The sequence below is a fragment of the Crocuta crocuta genome, unplaced genomic scaffold (genome assembly GCF_008692635.1).
Source record: "Crocuta crocuta isolate KB4526 unplaced genomic scaffold, BGI_CrCroc_1.0 scaffold36, whole genome shotgun sequence".
In the NCBI taxonomy this organism is placed as follows: domain Eukaryota; kingdom Metazoa; phylum Chordata; class Mammalia; order Carnivora; family Hyaenidae; genus Crocuta; species Crocuta crocuta.
Genome location: NW_027532203.1, coordinates 11,745,781 through 11,764,159, shown reverse-complemented (window position 1 = coordinate 11,764,159; position 18,379 = coordinate 11,745,781). Strand labels below are relative to the sequence as shown.

Genomic DNA, 18,379 nt, shown 5'->3' with positions numbered 1-18,379 from the left:
GTCAGCTTTCCCTTCCCATCCCGCCTATCTAAACAAGGTACCTGACAGTGCCCCTATGGAAATCAATGCATGGCGAGCAATGCAACAGATGAGGAAACAATGCACTCTGACCCCCATACCAGTTTTTGGAAGTTAAACTATTGTAAACAAATTATTAGGCCGAATTCTGAATAAAGAGAGCTATGAAGCAGAGACCCATAGCCTTCAGGAAAAGTAAAGAGATACAGAGGACGAGATCTTCGGTCAGTTTCCCACACTGGCCACCAAGCAACACTGCTCGCCAAGGAAGCTTGGAGCTCAGGAAGGTGCAGTGGGAAAAAGAAAGGAACTCACATAGGTCAAAGGCTTTAGTAGATGTTTTCATATTAATTCCTACTTACTCCTCCCAGGAATGCTTAGTTTTACAAATGAGAAATCTGAGGCCGTGCGAGGTTAAAAGAGTTACTGGTGACGGCCTGAGCTAGTAAGTGGCAGAGCCTGCCTGCTTCCAAGGCCCGTCCCATTCTACAAACTGCCCCAGGGTTCGTACAGTGAACGCCAGACTCCCAAGCGAGCTTGTGTCAAGGTTATATATACCCGGGAAGAAAAGCCCTCATTTTCCCCTCCACTATTTCCACACAGTCAGTGCAAGACGATAGTGGTGGCAATACACATATATCTCTGAAATTTAGAGGAAGAAAAACTGAGACAAAATGGTTACATGAGATTAGTTGCCCCTGGGGTGGGGGCGGGGAGGGAAGCGTTCTTAGTAAAGATATTGGGTGCTCTAACACAATTAAATTAGCATAATAATTCAAATGCTACATGTTTAAATTCCTACACAATAAGCCATGAACAAGGCAGCTCAATAAAAATAAGAGTTAATGGAAAAACCCCCAATCACAGAATTAGGATGAGAATATTATTGCTAAAAGTCATTATCCTCAACATCATCAAAAGTCAAAATAAAAACTGCCCTTTCTCAAATCCTAATCCTGAAAATTGGTAGGTAAGCATCAACTATGTGGTAAGAATACTTGCCACATTAATATTTTGCCTCTTTTTGGGCAACAGTAACGATTTTATGGGAAAAAATGAGACCACTAACCAACACAGAAATCTTTTGTAAAAAGTCCCAATGGGCCAAAAATGTGATTTTGAGAGATATTAAAATACTGCTTTCAACTGTGCACATATTACTTATGCAAAGTACTGCCAACTACCATAAATTAATCAGATTTATAAGTCAAAATGCTTTGCCGGGGCAGGGTAGACTAGGACATTCAGACACAGCCAAAATTCTAGTGACATAATTACAGTGTAAGATATTTTGTGGAGAGCTTTTGAAATAGTATACCTATGCTCTAAGTAAATGAACCAACCTTATTTTGATTGAGAGGATCATTCCGCAGTCTCTGTTTGTTCTTCTGTAATTTACTAGGCATCATCTTTCCAGTTCTGAAGTCAAAACTGCTGAGGTCAACAGTATTTCCCAGGTACCTTGCCAACTGAGGTTTGCTTCTGAACTTCTTACCACTTGGACTAGAAGAAACATAACATCAATTGTACAAAAGATAACAATATTTAGATCTCTACACGTCTTTTCTTTCCCAATTGTTACTCCATAACAATTTTACATATGTTTATTTTTTTCAAATAAATGGTAAGGGTCTAAAGGAACTTCGCAACTTCCCTGTAAGAAAAGATAATGTTTCACCTAGTATTATGCTCCGCTGGGTACACCACTGGAGTACGTAACAGATGTTACTGCAGATTATCCCACTAGTCACTCAGCAGCCACTGACAGAATCTGGGTACAAACTGCATGCAGAGCACTGTACACATGTTGCAAACATCTTCCAGGTTACAAGCTGACTTCAAAAATGACTTTTGAAATGCTTTCTCTTGTAAGTATTACATATACACGATGTCAGCGGTAATCAGAACTTGAGAACACATTCTTCTGAAGTCAACATCCTTGTTAAAAACACATACCAAAAAAACCCCAAAAACAAACAAAAAAAAACCCACACGGAATCCTTATACTCTTTGAGCTATCAATTTGAACTCACAACATCACAATAGAAAAAAAAATTATTACATTCTGACAATATTTAAATTCTCCCTAAAAGGAGGAAACTGAGGCAAACATTTGCAAATGTGTTTGAACATTGCTGACATGAGCTTTTTTTAGCCAAACTCCTACCTTGGGGAAGCTTATCAAGAATAGCTTCTCAGAGTTCCTGGGTGGCTTAGTTGGTTAAGCATCCAACTCTTGATTTTAGCTCAGGCCATGATTTCACAGTTGGGGAGTTCAAGTCCCATATCAGGATTCTCTCTCTTCTTCTCCCTCTATCCCTACCTCTCTCCCTCTCATTCTTTCTCTCTCTCAAAATAAATAAACTTTAAAAAAAAAAAACAGGATAATTTCTCATAAGAAATACTGTCAAAGCTGGAAAATTATAAAAGTGCCAGAATTATATAAAAAGCTAAGCTAATCTTCCCTAAAAAAGTTGTTTGCTATGTGGCAATGATCTACAAGAAAATTTTTATAGGAAGAATGCCCCAGTCTTACCTAATAAATTTTCTGAACCAAATGTGCTAAAATCAACTATTAAAGTCAGCATAGATAGGTTACCAGAAGAGAACTGTTAAGAANAATATGGCCTATTTAGAACTAAACCTTGCACCAACTGACTACAACTAAAGAAAAATAATTGAAAAGGAAGACAAAAGAGAATTTTGCATGGGAAACCAAGCGATAAAAAACTGCCCTGGAAGAGCAAAACTTCTCTCTGGGTCAAATCCAAAGCAACACACCACACTTTGTCACAAACTCTGTGGTATTCAGCCATCACTGACTTCAAGACAAATGAAGATCATATCAGCATTTTTTTTTTTTGACAATCATAGAATGTAAGTATTCTTGAAACACAGTTCAAGTTATAAAATTCAGTCTACAGATGAAAGTAACACCCAGTAACAACCAGGACATAACAGAATAGAACAAAGCAGACAACTGCTAGAACATGTGCGAGGAAGGGATACAGGATTAGGCAGAAGTAAACCTCAACTCCCATTCTAACGAGATTACCAAATATGCTCAGTATCACAAAAAAAATCGTACATAACCCTCAACATCGTTCAAAACTTGAACCATCTCTGCCCACCACAGCTTCCGCCCTCAAACCCGATCACATAGCGCCCTCTGTCGTGGCACCACTGCTGTCCACCTAGCACCTGATCCGCCAAACTAGAAAGCCACTTCACAATGCTTCAGCGCCCCACCCCTGAGCCGCACATCCGACACCAAGCGCTAAATGTTCAGATTCCTCAGTGCTGACGAAAATAGCTTCACCTCCCCAGTAACAATCAAAAATCTTCAATTTGTTTATCATTTCTTTTCAAACCTGTTTCTCCACCAGTCTTGGCACCCCATGTTCCAAACTCAATGTCACCAAAAATATGCCATGTACCTTTGACTTTTAGCCACATCTTTCCAGATGGAAGGAAGACCATATGCAATATCCTGCCTGTCATAAGATTATTAAATACTCCAAGCCCAAGTAAAATGTCACCTCTTCTGTGAAGCTGTGATTCTCCAAACCCAGTTAGAAATAAATCTACTATATTTGCAATTCTAATTCATTACAAAAATTTCTATGTATCTCCTCGATGATTCGAACAACCTGAAATTGCAATGCCACTTTTTAAAACCCTCAAACATGATGGGGCGCCTGGGTGGCTTGGTCGGTTAAGCGTCCGACTTTCGCTTAGGTCATGATCTCGCGGTTCGTGGGTTCGAGCCCCGCGTCGGGCTCTGTGCTGACTGCCAGCTCAGAGCCTGGAGCCTGNCGACTTTCGCTTAGGTCATGATCTTGCGGTTCGTGGGTTCGAGCCCCACGTCGGGCTCTGTGCTGACTGCCAGCTCAGAGCCTGGAGCCTATTTCAGTCTGTGACTCCCTCTCTCTCTGACCCTCCCCTGCTCACGCTGTCTCTCTCTCTCTCTCTCCTAGAAATAAATAAAACATTTAAAAAATAAATAAAAATATATTGAAAAAAAATAAAATAAAACCCTCAAACATGAATTAACATATACAAATAGTGAACAAAGTAACTTTCTCAGAACAAAATACTTTATTAGTTTAACAGTAAAGAATAAAAGTTTCATTTGTAGACACAATAAAATGGTAAGTTCTATGCTTATTTACGTTATATAGCAGAGACTTTTAAAATTGAACCAGAAAATCTTTTCATGATTAATCTATTACATTCCATAAGAAAATAAAGAATGACTTAAAGACCCAAATTAATTTGAAAAATTGGTAAAGATTATTCCATTATGGCACTTATATAATTACAATTAATTTTTAGTAAGCTGTAATAGCCATGTAGTCCTTATAATCAGATATTCCAGTTACTGGTCAACAAGATTCTGATAACCTATGTGACATACTGTGAATATGAATAAAAACCTCTCTACAAAATAAAATGACAATTCTCAGATATCCCTCTGATAAGACATCTCATTAGTACAATAAAAGCCGATCTTAAGAGTGGATTTAGTTTCAACAGACTAATGTTCCAGAAAATGAAAATACTAAGGTAACAACTTCTACCAGAAAGAAGCACTATTATTTTTAAGGATACAGCTTACAGACAACTAGAAAGTCATTTTTTAAGAAATCAATTGACTAAGTTCACAAATTAGCCCTGCAATGAGTAGTTTCTTATGAAAGTTGAAATGCCAGCTACCTACTGCAGGGGAACATATACTAGAATCTCACTATAACATCACTCTATAGAACAACACTCATTAGATATTAGTTTTATTTTTTAAAAAATTTTTTTAATGTTTTATTGATTTCTGAGAGAGAGAGAGAGACAGTGTGAGCAGGGAAGGGTCAGAGAGAGAGGGAGATACAGAATCTGAAGTAGGCTCCAGGCTCTGAGCTAGCTGTCAGCACAGAGCCCGACGTGGGTCTCAAACCCACAAACCATGAGATCATGACCTGAGCCGAAGTAGGACGCTTAACCGACTGAACCACCCAGGCACCCCTAGAGATTAGTTTCAGACATTCCTCCCCAAATTAAGGAAATTTAACTACTTAAGAACTCAATTAATGTGACTGCATAGTTTATAATCTAGATTAGCAATTTAACATGGTTTAAATAGGTTCCTACGTCTATGGATTTTAAAAATCAAATGGGAACTGTGAGAAAGGCCTGACATATTCTTCCGACAAAGTAAATTAGCAACGAAGAAAGGAAAGTCAAGTTTTAACTATTCACATATCCCAAAAAAGGTGGACTATCAACTGGTACCCAGTCAGTTATTCATACAAATTACTGTCCCTGGTCACAACGATGGAATTCTATGCAGGATTTATCGGGATAGCTACAAGTACTGGTCATCACGGCTGCCTTCAGAACAGTGGTACGAGCCGTTCTCTTCCCTGTAACTGCTGTCGCTTGTGCTTAGTGCTTTAAGGAAGTCAACCTGACTGCCCCAGGAGATTCTGAACCAGACACCTTCCTCTGCACAAGATGAAGGCAAGCATAAAGAAAGGCAAAACCCAAGGGAATGGTTAAGTAGGAATTCTGCCCATCAGATACAGAATATGTGGATGGCACCGACATGGCCCTGAAAGTGGTGGAAGAAATAATGCTGGATGAACAAAAAGACTACCCCGAATGACTAAGTCATCACCAGTCTGCCCTCTAAGATGGCTGCAGTAGGTCGCAATCTCACACACACCAGGGATTAGCATGACTAAGCTTTTATTCTAAAAACAGCAAACTATAACCGAGGAAAATTCTAGTACACTAAGCGAAGGATATTAGTCATTTTCAGCTTTCTCTAACCAAAGTGATTACTTCTAATCCCAGTAATGAAATACTAGTATTTCACTTTCAACCACACAAAAAAATTCCCTACCAACTGCCCCCTACATATGCCAACCCGGAACCAACTTGTGGTCTCACCTTTAACTTCTCCTACCCTCCAAGTACCCTAAAGTAATGGTTAAATAAAAATCAAAGATATGAGTTTTAATTTCATAGAACATTTCATCTATGTCTTTGCTAGCTTTCATTTTAATTAAACTGATTAAGGCACCTAAGCATAACTCTGCCTTAGACGTTTCTCACTACAGATTATCAAAAAGAGAGAAATTTTATTTGGTGTATGACTTTCCACTCTAAAAAAGTTTCACTGAGATACTAGAAACTACTTTAATTCTGGTCACCTTAGTTTAGTGGTATTCACATTTTGTTTATCACTCATACACCCCCCTGGGAGCATCATTCCCTGAGCTGTAACACACCCTGCCCGTTTCCATATAAAGATGGCCTCTTCTGAAGACCTGCTGCTCGCCTGCGCAACTGCACCGTAGAAACACTCCTTTTTATAGAGCAGAACATTTTTTTTTCATTCACATTACTTCGGTAACATGGATCATCATGATGGTTAGTCGAACAGTATGAGAAGACCAGAGTCTGAGCAAACATCAGTATACCCTCAAACCAGTTTCTAACAGGATGAACCCTGGAGGTGGCAGTAATCAGAGCGCAATAAGGGGAGCTGGCCTATGAGTGACAAGGAGCACCGTCCACAGATGGTCAACTACAAGGCGAAGAGCACGTTCACGGGGGCATCACTCTCCAACAGTACTGTGTGAGGCATAATAAAAAGCTCCACACTAAAAAATCTCTAAGCTATGGCCCTGGAAAAGTCTGAGATCAAAGAAACATCAACTTTCTATTGTCTTCTACCTCTTTAAATGTTAAAGCTATTTGTTAGTTACAGAGTAAGTACTGAAAGAGAAAGACTCCTCTGACTTTAACAATTGTCTCCACAAGTCAAGTTTCAGCTGAGGCTAAGATCTGAAATTAAAATTATCTTGTTGTACTTTGGCACAAAATATATAATCAGAAAACTGCCAAATCAACTAATCAAACAGTAAATACGATTGCTTCAAAGCTATATGACATACACACGGAGAAATCTACCTAGAAGTCAGCTCCCAATCCCCCTTCTTTAATTCCTTTCCTCCCACCTTTACATGTGGGCCTTTCCTAGAGTGAACCATCTTCAGCCCTTGTCTGCAGTTTGTCCCCACGAGATTTTACCTTCTCTTGTCTTACTTATATCTCCCATCAGGTACTACTAAATCCAGTTCCTTCCTTTCCATTGGCACTGCCCAAATCTTTTTTTTTTTTTAATGTTTATTTATTCATGAGAGATAGAGACAGCATGAGCAAGGGAGGGACAGAGAGGGAAACACAATCTGAGGCAGACTCCAGGCTCCAAGCTGTCAGCACAGAGCCTGACACGCGACTCGAACTCACAAGCCCTGAGATCATGACCTGAACCGAAGTCGGATGCTTAACCAACTGACCCACCCAGACGCCCAAATGAAGTCTAAATCACCAGGACAGAGTAACTGACTTTCTACTTGCTGGTCTTTGCATTCTAAACTATCCAAATTACTCTTCCTAAACACCTCTCTGACCACAGTTCCAGCTGAAAAGACTTCAATGACTTTAAACCACTGAAGCAAAAGGGAACCAAATATCTTAGCTCTGTATTTAAGATCCTTTCTCATCTAACCTGCTCTGAACCTTTCAACCCTACTTTCCACTCCTCTTAATCAATGACGTCTGCTCCAACCATATTAGTTTATTCACTATTCTGAACAGGCTGAATGGTTTCCCTCTTAGGCCTTTTGCAAATCATACCTGTTACTCAATCCATAATGTAGGATTCCAACCCCAATCCCCCATGACCCAGAAATACCAATCCACATTATATTTCTTCCATAAAAAGCCTTCCCAGAATGAAGCAATAGAAGGTTTCCTTCCTCTGAGCCATATAGCAGTTACTGCCAGTATCAAGTAAATAATCATGAACTGCCTGTTGGCATCTCTTGTATTCTAACTTTGAAATACTGAGTTCTACATGGTTATAAAACTTCTACAAGTTTAAATCTTATCTTCACAAGCATCATACTCAAGTAGTTATTTATGAATGAAATGATACGATGTCAGATTTGCTTCCAAATAATGAAAGTTGAGTCAGGGGTAGTGGATTGAGGTATGGAAGAAATAAGATTACAACTGCTGAGGGGCGCCTGGGTGGCTTAGTCGGTTAAGCGTCCGACTTTCGCTTAGGTCATGATCTCGTGGTTCGTGGGTTCGAGCCCCGCGTCGGGCTCTGTGCTGACTGCCAGCTCAGAGCCTGGAGCCTGTTTCAGAGTCTGTCACTCCCTCACTCTGACCCTTCCCTGCTCACGCTGTCTCTCTCTCTCTCTCTCCTAGAAATAAATAAAACATTAAAAAAAAAAAAAAAGATTACAACTGCTGAATTGGGTACTTGGTAATTTTTTTATAGAATTATCTCTACTTTTACATATATTAGAAAGTTTTTATAATAAAATGCTTAAAAGAAACATTAAAGTATACAAGCTGAATATATCCCCTGAAAATTACAAACTAAGTTTTTAAAAATATGAAGTTTGGGTAAGTAAATGTGAGCATTAAAGAACTTCGTTAGTAGTTAGGGGAGAGGTAGAGAACTATTTTTAGAGTACCATTAGGGAAAAAAAAATTTTTTTTTTAACAGTTTGGCTGTCGGTAAAATGTGCCAACACTGCACCTTTCCCCTTGGCATAAATATTTCAGGAATCACCAACATAATTTTAAATGGTATATAAGACCTTATATATAATTCAATTTCTGTACCAATCATTCTCATTCCATAAACTAGCATTTATATAACAAACAACATGCAAACAGTATGTTACTGATAACAAATTCTATTATCTCTATATCAAAGTTAAGATAAATAAAAGCCAGGGTGATCCACTAAAAAAATAAAGAATGAATGTAGAATTCTATCTATCTCATCCCACTGCCTAAAGGCACTCACTTTTTGAGAAAGAAAAAAGGAAAACACTGGTTATTTTGGTTGAATGGGGGCTGGACACTGTTACAGAAATGTAAGAAATTAAATATATCTGGGAATTATTTCAAAATATAATGGGAAAAGGGAGCTGAATATTGATGAAACAAGCCTGACCAGGAGTTGATAATTATTTAAACTGGTTGATGAGCACATAGGAGATTCGTTACACTTTCCTAACGATTTTTGCTCTTGCGTGTTTGAATTTTCCCATAATAAAAAAATTAGGTAAGTATACCCCAAAAACAGACTATATTTTGAAAAGAGATAGGGGCCCTTAGAATAGGTCTTTTTAAAGAGATGCATACATCACTGCATTCATGTTAAAAATAATTTTAAGACATTCACCCTTGCTTTAATCTATGGATTCTTCCAGTATAAAAAGAACAATAAAAGAACATACACACGGGCACTTGGATGGCTCAGTCGTTTGAGCAACTGACTTCAGCTCAGGACATGATCTCATGGTTCATAGATTTGAGTCCTGAGTAGAGCATTGTGCTGACAGCTTGGAGCCTGAAGCCTGCTTCAGATCCTGTGTCTCCCTCTCTCTCTGCCCCTTCCCTGCTCATGCGCTGCCTTTCTCTCTCTCTCTCTCTCTCTCACACACACAAAAATAAGTAAACATTAAAAAAATTTAAAAAAGAACACACACACATACACACACACAGAATGGACGGCAATATGTCAAAATATTAACACTGATGCTCTTTAGGACTATAATGCTGATCATCACTGCACTCTCTACACTCTTCTATATTTTCCCAATTTTCCACGCTGAGCATGGGTTACTTTTCTAATCAGGGGAAAAATATTTCTAAAAACCTTGAAGAACATGTACACCTAAGATCTGCACTAATCACATTTTAGAATTAAAATATTGTGAATCTCCAAATAATTAACAATAACTTTATATTTGCTAATTAAGTGAAGGGAAACAAACTACCATTTTATTGATCTGCTGACCATCTACTACATGCCAAATGCCTTATGTGTACTTTCATTTAACCTCAAAAAATTCCATGAGGTAAACTTCTTATCTTTGATTTACAGTTGAGGAATCAGAGGTTTATATTATGGAAGCTTGTAAATCTGTCCAAGTTAAAACAGTAAAGCAAGACTCAAGACTCAAGTCTCAATTTTCTGACTCAAAAGTCTCCATTCTTATTCTAACCCAGTGTAACACAAGTGTGGTCCACTGACAGACTTACTGGTCTTCAAATAAGTAAAGAAGGGGAGAGAAAGCATTTGGGAACTGCTATAGTAATCTGACAAGTTTATGACTGTGGGACCTAAGAGTAAAAGTTGCAACATGTATTTTGTGTATCCACTTTTACATTATGTTTATTTTTTATCATAAACTACTTCCTACCAGATACTAAAACAAACACCTTTGCAGTTATGGCACAAAGAAGTAATATATTAGTTAAAAGTAGGTCGAAATGTATTATCAAAAGCAACTTTTGATGGTAGATGTTTAAAAAGCAAAGGATAAAAGGATTTTTTTAATATGAAAAGGCAAATCAGAAGTCCTACTACAGACTTCTTCAGGTCTAAAAATCTGTATACAATACATATACAAACACTAAACACACACAATTCTAAAGAAAAATAAGAATATTTACTTCAGCTATTTGATATTTGCATAGCTGGTATCGTACAAGATGGGATGCTGGCTACAGCAGGAGACACAAGACCGCCTCTATAGTGCAAGCCTCTTTACGGCCAGCACTAACTAGTTTTTTGAATCATTTAATAGAAATGTATTAACTATTTGCTTCATTCAACAAGCAATTCTTAAGAGCTTTCTGTACAGCCAGGGACTGTGGTGGATACTGGAGATTCAGAAATGAATCAGACTCAGCCACTCACCTTGAGGAGGTTCAGAATCTGGTGTTCAACAAGACTGCCAACTATTACAGCAGATGTGGTCAAGGTTAGCAGAATTAGGCTCAAAATGCCATAGGATTTGCCCATTTCTGCTACAGGCCTCCAGGGAAGGCTTTTTTTTTAAAGAGATGCATACATCACTGCATCGTGTTAAAAATAATTTTATAACATTCATACTTGTTTTAATCTATGAATTCTTCCAGTATAAGAACACCAGGAGAGATTTCAAAAATCTTGAGAAAAGGAGAATGTTCTTCTTCCACATATTTGTAAATGACTCATTATCGCTCCCGACACATAGTGTTCAATTTCAAAATTTTAAATTTAAGGTAGATTTACCATTATTTACATTCTCATACAGCTTATGTAATCAAGTTCCCAAACAAATGAGTTTGAATTTATAAGACAAGGCAAAATCATAAGATCCACAGACATTACTCAAACTTCATTCTACTCCATACTTTTATTCTTCTTCGCGAAGTTTTAGTTTCTAGAAGCTGATAAAGTTAGGCAAAACTTCATTTTACAATTTGCCTAGTCATTCTTTAGTGGGTAGCAAATAGCCGTAAAGGACCACTAAACCGGGACTGCAAAGGGTATTCATACTCCAAGCCCTAAAGCCAATCATGAAATAAGAGCTGGTGATTTATTTCTAATTCATTATGCAGGTCTGAAAAGATCTCAAACACAGGTTAAAAAGTTACGAATTTCTATTAGTCCCACTATGAAATCTAACAAAACACACACGCGCACACACACCCACACACACAAGTATCGCTTCTTTTGCAAATCACCAGCTTCTGCTTAACTAAAACTGCACTATGAAAATTATGACTCTACACCTCACAAATGAAATTCTAAACGCAATTTGAAAAAATTTCTCAACCTCTGTTGGAGAGTATTTTTAGAAGGCATGTGCACTGGTCCCTTTCGAGCTCTGTGTCTCCTCTGCTACAGGTCTTGTGGGTGCTCTGGCAGGTGAGAGTCTGCACGTCAGATTTAAAAAATCAGATGTAGGACAGATGGCAATATTGCACCCTGACAAAAATTCCCCTAGCACATCACAAAGCTGGGATGGCACAAGTGAGAGAGAATTATTGGAGCACATTTTCCACCACAGCTATGTGTCTTTTATTTCCAGATCCAGGCTTCAATCTGGCTCTTTCAAGAGAAAAGACTAAAAGCAAGTCAAACTTGCAATTATGCAATAAGCACTTAGTAACAAACCTTGAATTTCATTCCTTTCTCCAACTAAAGGGTTTATTTTTTTTAATGTTTTATTTATTTTTAGGAGAGAGAGAGAGAGAGAGAGAGAGACAGCGTGAGCAGGGGAGGGTCAGAGAGAGAGGGAGTCACAGCCTGAAGGCTCCAGGCTCTGAGCTGGCAGTCAGCACAGAGCCCGACGCGGGGCTCGAACCCACGAACCCCGAGATCATGACCCAAGCGAAAGTCGGATGCTTAACCGACTAAGCCACCCAGGCGCCCCTAAAGGGTTTTTTTTCTTTTTTTCCTAATTAGTCTGTAGGACACATTTCAATTGTACCTCAACTCAAAGAAGCACACGAGCTTTTTGCAGGAAACACATAAAACTATCTCATAAGCTACATTTAGACTGCTAGTTACAATTTGATTTCTTCTAGTTTTTTTCAGTGTTTATTTATTTATTTTGAGAGACAGACAGAGACTACCAGGAAGGCTCCGTGCTGTCAGAACAGAGCCCTGATGTGGCACCAATCCCATGAACCATGAGATCATGACCAGACCCAAGAAAAAAATCATGACCTGGGTGGCTTAACTGACTGAGCCACCCAGGTGCCCCTGATTTCTTCTAATTTAAGTGAAAGTTTTAAAAATGAAGATGACCTATAGCTTGCTCCGTAGGAAACATGCTGCCTATCTGAAGATCTGAGAAACAACAGGGTCAATCCTGAATTAAACATATACCAAGAGAACGAGCAAGAAAGGGGAAACGTTTCTGAACAAAATGATCACTTCTATTATCCAGTATAAAACCGCTTTAATTATGTTAACTTACCACAATTTTTCAATTTTTTTCTCTCCAATATTACATAGAGCTGGAAGATCATCTTTTGATACAATGATTTCACTACCAAATAGGATTTAAAATTTACCCTTTGTCAAAAAAATAAAATTTACCCTTTGTCGACTTAAAGGTGCAAATATAATAGCAACTAACTACATCGCTTTAGCAGCCACCATGCTCCATAAAGCAAATTAGGTATGAGATGTTGCAATATTTGAGAATTACAAGTAGGGATTTTCTATGGGAGGCCCCAGAGCAGGGTGGTTAAAAGTTCAGGGGTTAAATCCCCTGCATCAGGATTCTAACTCTGTCCTTACCAGCAGTACAACCTTGGGCATATTACTTAACTTGCCTGGCCCAAGTCCCCATCTGTAAAGTGCAGATAATTGTACCTATAGCAAATACGGTTATAAGGACCCAATAAGATTATACATGAAATGCATTTAGCAAATTAATAATAATAGCGGACAAAGCTTTGAAAGCTGTGACCTAGAACACACACAGAATTAAGACACACAAGACCCTCTACTAAAAAACAAAAAACAAAAACAAAAGCAAAAAACCCTACGGACTCCATGAAATTCAAATGTTGATTTCTCACTTGTGTCTCTGCACTATGAGCATTTTACTCTATATCTCTAAATCTATATCTCTATATCTCTAAACTACTTTCTACCCTTCTATAATATACTCAACATTAATGATGAAAATAAGAAACTGGAAACTGTTTGGACTTAATAAAATATCCCAACCAATTTCATCCCAGCACACCACCAGCTGTGGCAATGGCAAGGAGGTCATTTAAGACTTGTTTCACAAAACTTTAAGCATCACACCAACTGGTAAACACCTATTCAGCATCTAGGTGTACCTAGGGAAAAGAAGTCAGTTATGTGAGAAAGCCACAGGTTCTATGGAAATGAACATGAGAGTAACACAGGGGACACCAGGTTTAACTACATGGGGAGGGGCCAAAAAGAAGTTATTATGGGAAAAGACAATTTACTGAAAGCCAAAGAGACTTAAATATTTAAGAACTATAAAACAATGGATCTCTCCCCTGGTCCATTCAGCAAGTTTTTTCCAACACACTACATGGCAGAGTTGTTTTTTGTTTGCTTTTTTTTTTTTAAGACGAGAGAGACAGAGAGAGAGAAGGAAAGACCTGATTGAACTCTGACACGCTCAATGATTCAGAAATCATGCCCTCAAAGCATCATACCAGCCTTTGGTAACAAATCAGATATACCTATACATTTTTTAAAATCTATTTTTATCTTCAGTCCATATAACTGGAGTTAATGAACTATTTTTTTCTTAATTAGTTCTTAAACATATCTATTTATTTTTAGTGTACTGAAATTAAATCCTTGTATCACTAGGAGTACAAGTAAAATCATATATGCACTTTACAAACAGACAAACCACAGGACCAGGAAGTGTAAGTGACAGGCTCAAGGTTGCACCAAATGGTTAAAAGTGCAGACTTAGAATACCAACTCCAGACCTCTTTACCCCTGTGCTCTGCTGCCTTCCCTAGAGACTTCTACTTTTATCCTATCACTCATGATTTTAGAGACCTCAATTATATTGCCTCTGAGTCCTCTTCTTTCCAGATCAAAGTGAAATAAATTCAGTCTCTCTTCATGCACCTGCTCCCTATTATTATTTTAATTGTTCTCTGGCTCCACTGTATCCTTTTTTCAGAGAAGTGATCAGGTACGAATGCAACATCACTTTGATACAAGAATCAAAAAATATTTACTATTTTGTTTCCAATATCCAACCACATGATATTTATGGCAGCAGCTGTAACAGTTTACCTCCACTCCCAAGTCTTTAACCCTAATCATAACCAAAAGTCTAGAAACTAACAAGTTTAGGCTAGATAAAAATGGCATGAGTTGGCTACTAAAGGGTCCTATATAAGGAAAATAATATTTTAAAAATACCAGTCAGCAAGTGCAAGGAGCCAAAAACTAGAAATGACAGGCGCCAAGTAGACCAGTGAGAAAATTATCATTCACATAATGGGTTCATATGATGGTAACAAACTTTTCAGCAACTATTACCAATAGATCCAGCTCTTTATCTCACCACACCTTTTTTAAAAACATGCTTTGTATGATAATATATGAACTGCCACACACTATCAGTAATCCTGACAGAAAGCATAATTATATTGCTTAACTGGCAACTCAAGGCACGCCTTCCTCTTAGAACTTGGCAGTCTCAGGAACCGGCCAAAACACCATTCTACCAAAATTTGAGGCTTTCTCAATGAGCTTAATTTCAGCCCAATTAATAAGTATAAGCCACACCCTACGTTAACAGGCACAGATTTGTTTAAATTAATCTCCCCAGAGGCAAGCTAATTCGGGAGTTAGCATTATTAGAATCTATGTGAACAAATGGGTGCAGGTGTTCACATTACCAATGGGAGCGTTAACTCTTAACCCACCTATTAACCCAGATGGCTGGTGTTTTGTGAGCTACTGGTTTTTAACAGGTGGGGTATATATGGGGATGCTAATATGCAAAGCTGTGACACTTTGATTGAAAAAGAATGTGTTCACCTTCACTATGAGCAGGTGCCCTCCATCATTCATGACTGAAAGCGGAAGTCACAGAAAAACTGCTCTATTACAAAAACCACATCATGCTACCTGTTTCCTACTGCCTCAGAATGTAACCTCTCGGCAGGGAATCAAGACTGACTGTTACAATCCCGTAAAATAACTAACATTTTGTAGGTAGTCAATAAACAATTAGACAACATTCCTTCCAACCTGAACTAAACATATGTGGCACAAATCTGTTCAATGTGTCTTTTTATTTTGTATAAACAAGAAAAAACCAAATCATGATGCACTGTCAAATAAAGACTTCAATTTTAGAAAGTAGTTGTCACTATACTGGTTTTTTATGCTTTGCTGTAAGATTTGTTTAGGGGGCACCTGGGTGGCTCAGTCAGTTGAGTGTCCGACTTCGTCTCAGGTCATGATCTCACGGTTCGTGAGTTCGAGCCCCATGTCTGCTTCAGGTCCTCCCTCCCTCCCCTTCTCTCTCTCTCTCCCCCTCCCCAACTGGCTCACTCGCTCAAGTTCTCTCTCAGAATAAATAAACTTAAAAAAATAAAAAAATAAAAATGAACTTGTTTGGAAAATTCCTTTTAAATTGTTAATATCAGCTTTTCTACCATAAAATATTGAGTTTGTATAAAAAAGTTAATTATTTAGGGGCGCCTGGGTGATTCAGTTGGTTAAGCATCCGACTTCAGCTCAGGTCAAGACCTCGCAGCTGGGGGAATTGCTGACAGCTTAGAGCCTGGATCCTGATTCGGATTCTGCGTCTCCCTCTCTCTCTGCTCCTTCTCTGCTCATGCTCTGTCTCTCTTTCTCTCTCAAAAATAGATAAACATTAAAAATCTTTTTTAAAAGTTAACATTTAAAATTTTACAACACACTTAAAAAAATACTAAGTGACCGCAAATCAAAATAAGCACTACAGCAATCTGGCTTTTTGAAAGAACTTTTCCAGCTACTGCAAGGAAAACAATAAAAAAACTCCTTGCAATAACCCAAAGTTAGTTTGAACAAATACGTCATCCCAAAAGCAAACAAACCGTATCCCAGGAGAAATGCCATAGAGAGTGAAATTCAAAGTTTAAGATGCTCTACTGAGAATAGACTCGTCACCTATCCCTCAAGGAGTTCAATTCCAGACACAGAACATACTTGTAAAATATAACTGGCTACAAAACATCAATACATAGTTCACCTCAAGAAGGTAGCGTACTACGTGCTTAAAAAGAAAACAGAAGTTGTTAATGAAAGAATATGCAAGAGTGAACAACCGTGAATAGCACTAAATGAAACAAGTGAACCTGAAAGGAATTATTGATCCACAGTAACTTATTTTTTTTTATTTTTTTTATTTTATTTTTTTGATCCACAGTAACTTTTTAATATTACTGAAGTAAATTTAACGATGGGGAAATACAAGATTATCACTTTTGAGTGTTTAAAAAATTAGCTTGCCATTTTATCATTTAAGATTCCAAAATAAATGGTCTCAGATAAAATGACAAGTTCTTTTTTTTTTTAAAATTTTTTAATGTCTTACTTATTTCTGAGAGAGAGAGAAAGGCAGCGTGAGCAGTGGAGGGTCAGAGAGAGAGGGAGACACAGAATCTGAAGCAGGCTCCAGGCTCTGAGCTAGCTGTCAGCACAGAGCCCGACGCGGGGCTCGAACCCACGATCCGTGAGATCATGACCTGAGCCGAAGTCGGACGCTCAACCAACTGAACCACGCAGGTGCCCCACAAGTGACAAGTTCTAATGCAACACCACTTTCATTTTTTTTTTTTACTTGAACGGGTGAAATAAACTATTGTTCCATATATTTGAGCAGCCATCAGGAATAAGTTCATATTTACATGTTATACCATTGGTGATCACATTCCTGTGTGTATGTACACATACGCACAAATGTTTGTATATTTTTTAACCTTTCAAGTCTATTTAAGAGTACTGTCAATTCATAAACATTGGAGAGAGAGAGAAACAGAGTGAGAGAGAAAGAGAGACAGAGACTGCACACGCGGGTGTATATTCTTCCCTCCCCAACCAGGGGCAATGTATTAACCTACTTGATGATGAAAGTAAACTCTTCATGACATTATTCCAATGGCTAAATGGCTGACAATAACTGGCTCCAACACCCAAATATATTCCCTGGAAAATGAGTCAAAAGCAGCCCACAAAAACAGCCCTCCACACCAATGAATACAGTATGTTTATATTCTCTTCTATAAATGGGATGATTTATTTTTAAAAGCAAATTTGTTGATAAGAAAATTCCACTGACATCAATAGCCACAGGCACTTTCCTGAGCTCACTGGATCATCCAAAGTAATGACATGGACAGCAGGACCACAGAATTGCAAGATCACATGAGGGCGAAAACCTGAATCATTTAGACCAAGATTTCTCAACCTGATTTCTCAAACTGGTGACATTTTGGGTCAGATAATTCTTTGTTGTGGGAGCCATTCTGCGTATTACAGATTATCTTGCAGCATCCCTGGTCTTTACCCACTACATACATGCCGGTAGCACACCCTTCCAGGGTACCACAACCAAAAATGTCCCCAGACATTGGCAAACATCCTCTGGAGGACAAATTTTGGTCTAGGAGTCTAACAACATACACAGTGTTTCAGTTTTCAAAAGTGAGTAAGCTCTGCAACACCATGAGAGTTCCAAGAAACTTCAGGCATTCCGAGTGGCTACTTTATACCAAACTTTCCTGGATCTCACAAAGTAACTGAAGACTTATTACTGTAGATAGCTAATTCTTCCACATGTGCATGATTAAACACTCTTGTGATGATGAATCTGGGAAAGGCTGGGACAGGAGCCAACAGTGACTGGGTTTTATAGTTTCGATGAATTACACCTTCTTTTAACCCTTCTATGGACTAACCGTCCTTGCGAGAGTA

At 38.3% G+C, this 18,379-nt stretch overlaps 1 protein-coding gene across 1 annotated transcript in view; it reads right to left on the bottom strand.

Moving 5' to 3' along the window:
- Positions 1-18,379, bottom strand: part of MBD2 (methyl-CpG binding domain protein 2) — an 88,867-nt gene that overhangs the window by 46,161 nt on the left and 24,327 nt on the right. Inside the window, exon 4 of the mRNA XM_077777557.1 lies at positions 1,362-1,521. Coding sequence (XP_077633683.1) covers positions 1,362-1,521 — 160 coding nt within the window. The remainder of the gene's footprint in view (positions 1-1,361; positions 1,522-18,379) is intronic.